Source organism: Mesoplodon densirostris, chromosome X (assembly GCF_025265405.1).
Source record: "Mesoplodon densirostris isolate mMesDen1 chromosome X, mMesDen1 primary haplotype, whole genome shotgun sequence".
NCBI lineage: Eukaryota > Metazoa > Chordata > Mammalia > Artiodactyla > Ziphiidae > Mesoplodon > Mesoplodon densirostris.
The window spans coordinates 22625097-22631006 of record NC_082681.1 but is presented as its reverse complement, the minus strand read 5'-3'; the positions used below and the strand labels follow the sequence as shown (position 1 = coordinate 22631006).

General features: G+C 45.6%; 1 protein-coding gene across 1 annotated transcript; it reads right to left on the bottom strand.

The window, feature by feature from the left end:
- Positions 1-529: 529 nt before the first annotated feature.
- Positions 530-5399, bottom strand: LOC132481516 (olfactory receptor 10A2-like). Its single transcript, XM_060086405.1, is given in 2 exon segments — positions 530-586; positions 4512-5399. Coding segments are annotated over 2 exon segments (945 nt in total).
- Positions 5400-5910: the final 511 nt, after the last annotated feature.

The window sequence follows — 5910 nt, the reverse complement described above, 5'->3', positions numbered from 1 at the left end:
AATATGGTGTGTCACATTGATTGATTTGCATATATTGAAGAATCCTTGCATCCCTGGGATAAATCCTACTTGACCATGGTGTATGATCCTTTTCATGTGTTGTTGGATTCAATTTACTAGTATTTTGTTGAGGATTTTTGCATCTATGTTCATCAGTGATAGTGGCCTGTAATTTTCTTTTTTGTGTGTGATATCTTTGTCTGGTTTTTGTATCAGAGTGATGGTGGCCTCGTAGAATGAGTTTGGAAGTGTTCCTCCCTCTGTAATTTTTTGGAAGAGTTTGAGAAGGATAGGAGTTAGCTCTTCTCTAAACGTTTGATAGAATTTGTCTGTGAAGCCATCTGGTCCTGGACTTTTGTTTGTTGGAAGATTTTTAATCACAGTTTCAATTTCATTACTTGTGATTGGTCTGTTCTTATTTTCTATTAAACCCTAATCTTGACCAACTAGAAGAGTAGTGATACCAGACATCATGTCCCCACATTTCGCTTGTGTCTTCATTCATGTTTATGCTGCGAATGATCTTGCACTACAGATGAAGTTGGACATAGAAGTTAAACTTGAAGAATCTATAGAGCTTGAGAAACTGAAGAAACAGATAATGTGTTAAAGTTTAGAAACAGTGGAATGCCCTAAATATTGTTTGCCTCTATTCTCAACCTTTCAATCCCACTCTGAACCCCAGTTCATTTGCCTGGGTTCTTGATACTTGTCTATCTCTTGGCAGTCCTCTACTCTTAAGGTACTGAAATCCATCTCTAGGTCCTTTCTCTGGAGTTCTACTTCCAAATATAATGCTCTGGAACACAATTATAACCTTTCACAATTAGTGCCATCGCCATGAGAGTCATGCAGCCTTCCCCACATCCTAGCCTAACCCCCTTGTACAGAAAAGCTAATGTGGATGGGTTCCTAGTGTTGAGGCAGGTGCTGTTGGCAAGCTTCCTTTAGGGCAAGACTGAAGCCCATATTGTTTCTTCTTGCCCCTGACTTGCCCATTCCAGATTCCTTCTCCCTCTTTCCTGAGCAGCCACTGAGGTACCAGCAAGCGATCTGGCCAAAACAGTGAGGGTTAAGGTATAAACTGAAGCTGGATCTCTTCTAATCTAGTATGACAGTTTGTACCGATCAGGTTAATGAGGATAATTTCTCTTTGGCTTGTACAGAGACATGAAAATGTAATCTGATCTGCTATTAATTACTCTGTCCAATCATTAACATAATGTTTCACTGAATAGAGAAAGACTATTCACACTGCGGAAGCAGTGTATCAACCAAAGCACCATAATAAAAAAAAATGCTGCCTTTTGTGTTCAGTAGGGAAGCTGTACTACCACTGAGAGCAGGACATGCACTTTGACATATTTCTCACCAGTAGGGATGAGCTGTCCTGAGCCATACACCCTCCTCCAGTTCCCTCGGGGGAATGATACACATTTGTGTGATGACTGGCAGGGAATAGGGAGGTACACTGTGGTCTTGGGAACAGAGTGAAACTAACTGGGCCACAAAAAGATTAAATAACTGTATATTGAGTGAAAGCAACATAATGCTTTATCAAATAAATGAAATAACTTTAGATGGCTCTTTTGTATTCTTTTATTAACAAGTATTTATTGAACAATTATTCCTTGTTAAGCTCTGTGGGTACTAGGGATGTAGTGTTCAAACAAGACAGACACAGATCCTGCCTTTGTGAAGTTTATAATCCAGGTAGAGGATATATATCTGTACCTATATTATATCATGCAGAATATTCAAATGCAGTTGTGAGAAATTTATAATGAAAAAGTGAAAAAGCTAGGGTGCTCTAAGAGCATATGATAAAGAGACTGGATGGAACCCAAAGAGTGAGCCAGGTGAAAAGTGGAGTAAGGAAGGGGAGAAAGAACAGCACGTGTGAAAGTTATGAGGAGGCAAACAGGTTTGAAGAACTTAGAGACATCCAGGAAGGAAAGGAGTTCAGAGAGCAAACAAGCAACAAAAGATGAGACTGGAGATTGAGACAAGTGGTATATCATTTTTTGGCCATGAACAGGCTCTAGATGGGCTACAGGTGTCCTTTGATGTTGACAGGTAATGTTGGTTACTTCCATGGGGCATTTGGACTTTATTAAGGGCAATGGGAAGTAGCTGAAGGTTTCTAAGCTCAGTTGACCTATCACCAGTAAATTTAAAAAAAATTCCCAATGGCCAATGCACTAAACAAAACCCTCAACCTATATCAAAAACCTGGGTTCAAGAAAAAGAGAAAAACATGTATGGATAGAGCAGATGAAGCATTTCTACTCTGTGCACCTGCACAGAAGGCTACGCAGAACCCCTGAGAGACTGAAAAGTAATTACACTTCTGCACTGGATTCATGCCTTAACCACACGGAGTGTGTTCTGCAGGCTCTATTTCCTAATTGAGGGTAATTACAAGAAGTTAAAGCTAGATTAGAGACAATTAGACCCTATACAAGAGGGAACTCTGTGGGTGATCAGGAAGGGAGTAGGAGGAACCAGCTGGGAAAGTGTTTCCCAAACTGCTTGGCATTCTTTGACTCATATTGTAGGAGGAGGTTTCTTGGGGGGAGGGAGTCTATCTGTGCTCCTGGTGGTGCCCAGCTGGAGGGTAGGCAGGTGAAATGAGGTAAAACACACACACACACACACACACACACACACACATCACTGACAGTCACTCAAGATTACCTTTTCCTCAAGCCAAAGCTGCTTCATAGGCCAGAAGCCAATAAATGGAAACAAAGAGGAAAGGAAGTTTAGAGTCCCATTACAGTTCGATTGAAGACGTCTTATTTGAGCAACTACTTTTTGTCCCACTCTGGCTCTAGATACTGTGGAAGAGACATGGTGAGCATATGATCTTCCCTTTAAGGAGTTTCCAACTCTATTTGAGAAGCTTGGTGTGGCTAGAGCACAAAGGGGGAGAAGGAGATTGGTGAGGGGTGAGGTCAAGAGGTGGCCACAAGTCAGGCTGAGGAGCTCTGATTCCATCCCAGGGGCACTGGAGAACCACGGAGAGTGATAAACAGGGAAATAGTAGGGTCAATTTTGGGTTTCAGGAAGATACATCTGCCACTGTGGGGAGGGTGGATGAGGGGACACGGCAAGGAGCAAGGTTGTGGCGCTCAGTGAGAGCTGCCTGTGGAGGGAGATGGGGGTGTCTATGACCACGAGGAGGAAACTTGGGAGGAGAGACCAGTGTAGGCAGAAAAAAAGTGACTTATTTTACTCTCTTCATCCACCAAACCTCCATTGCTTTGGTAAGTCATTGGTTCATTCAATCAACAAATAATTATTTTGCATCTGTGCAGAGCACCATGCTAGGGGACATTAAGAGTAATAAGGATGGGGCTTCCCTGGTGGCGCAGTGGTTGAGAGTCCGCCTGCCGATGCAGGGGACACGGGTTCGTGACCCGGTCCGGGAAGATCCCACGTGCCGCGGAGCGGCTGGGCCCGTGAGCCATGGCCACTGGGCCTGCGCGTTCGGAGCCTGTGCTCCGCAAAGGGAGAGGCCACAGCAGTGAGAGGCCCGCATACTGCAAAAAAAAAAAATAAAATAAATAAGTAATAAGGATGATGTTATTCCAGTCTTCAAGGGTCTTGATTAACTACCTTTTCAAGTGAGTAGAACAGTCAATAGCTTCTCTAGGATTTTAGAGATTGTTCTGATCAGTGGAGAGGCAGATGATCTAAGAAACCACAGAAGGTGAGGTGAATGTGCATGAACCCTGAGGAGAGGCACAGGGAAGGGCTGCTAAGTTTGTATGGGAAGGGTATGGTGACTACATGTGTATGTAGGTGTGTGTGTGTGTGTGTACACATGGGCACATTGGGCACGTGCACATAATGAAACCAAAAACCTTAACACCAACAGGTATTTCTATAACACGCATACAGAAAGAGAGAGACAGAGAAAGAGACAAAGACAGAGAGATAGACTTTTGTGTCAAACAAATTTGGGTCTTTTGAATTTTCCCCTAAAAGGCCTGGTAGAATAGCCTGAGGGAGTCACTTGTCTGGCAAACTTAATTTTACCATGCAAGGATTCACCTGGTATTCTCAAGGGCTTTAGGCTATAGGACCTCAGGGATGGTCCCTGTTCTGTTGGCTATTTCTCTGGAAGGAGGGAGCAGCAGTGGTCTGAGCCCCCAAGTACAAAGCCTAGTGCTTGGCTTCGTTCACAGAAGCCCAGGCTGCTCTGAGGAAAAAGACTCCCTATGGATGGCGAGGGCCATTAGGTCCTTTTAGTATACATACACTGACTCATAAGCCTCCTCACTGCCTTTTTTTTTTTTTTTTTTTTTGCGGTATGCGGGCCTCTCACTGCTGTGGCCTCCCCCGTTGCGGAGCACAGGCTCCGGACGCGCAGGCTCAGCGGCCATGGCTCACGGGCCCAGCCGCTCCGCGGCACATGGGATCCTCCCAGACCGGGGCACGAACCCGTATCCCCTGCATCGGCAGGCGGACTCTCAACCACTTGCGCCACCAGGGAGGCCCCTCACTGCCTTTTTAACATCCTTGTTTCTCAAGCTATACACGATGGGGTTGACCGTGGGAGTGACCACGGTATAGAACGGGGAGAAGATCTTGTTCAGGGCAACAGCCTGGGTTGCTGTGGGAATGGCATACACTGTTCCCAGTGTTCCATAGTACAGAGTGACCACTGTGAGGTGGGAAGAGCAGGTGCAGAAGGCCCATTGCTTTCCTGCAGCTGATGGAATCCTGAGGACAGCAGCAACAATGTGGATATAGGAGGCTACAGTGAGTGGGAAGGGCACCATAGTGACAAAGGAGGCCAGTAGGAAAGTGGTTTCCTCCACTGTCTCAGTATCAGAACAGACCAGCTACAGCACAGGGGTCAGGTCACAGAAGAAATGGTCAAACTTATCGGTTGGACAGCAGGGCAGCTGGAAAGTCATGGTAACAGTGACCACAGGGGTTAGGAACTCACCCAGCCAAGATCCACCTGCAAGCAGGGTACATGTGTGGAGGTTCATGAGGGATGGGTACTGGAGGGGGCTGCAGATAGCAAAGTAGCAGTCATAAGACATGGCTGCCAGAAGAAAGTGCTCAACTACTGCCATGGAACCGAAGAAGTAAAACTGGACCACACATCCTACAAAAGAAATCACCTGGGAACCTGAGAGAAGGGTCTGCAGCATCTTAGGGGCAATGGAGGTAGTGTACCAGATCTCAAAGGAGAAATTGGACAGAAAGAAGTACATGGGGGTTTGGATACTGCAGTCAAGGGAAATGACTATAAGGATAAGAATGTTCCCCAGCAAGGTCACTACATAGATTCCCAGAAATATCCCCAAAGGAAAAACTAACCCATGGAGACTCCCAAATCCCAGGAGGAGAAATTCATTGAGAATGGTCAGATTACCCATATCTGTGACATTCATGCATTAGACCTGAGGAAAGGAGAGAAATATAGCCAGTTAGAAAAAGCTACTGGAGGGGGGCAACAGTACCAGATATGCCATATATTATAAAACTCAAAGACCCTGTCTTTTCTCCTCTGGAATAAATTTTCTGTTTTGTTCTACTAGGTGTATTTACCTAATAGTTATAGTGAAATCAGAAGCTATGCCTTGGAGAGTTAACAGAGAGGGTGTCTCCTTTGCTGTTTTCCACTCTTTTTTTTGACATAACCTGTGATGAATCTACCTTTGGGATTCTCACAGTGGGAGGCAAACACCTCTTTTTTTTTTTTTGCGGTACGCGGGCCTCTCACTGTTGTGGCCTCTCCCATTGCGGAGCACAGGCTCCGGACGCACAGGCTCAGTGGCCATGGCTCACGGGCCCAGATGCTCCGTGGCACGTGGGATCTTCTCAGACCGGGGCACGAACCCGCGTCCCCCGCATCTGCAGGCGGACTCTCAACCACTGCGCCACCAG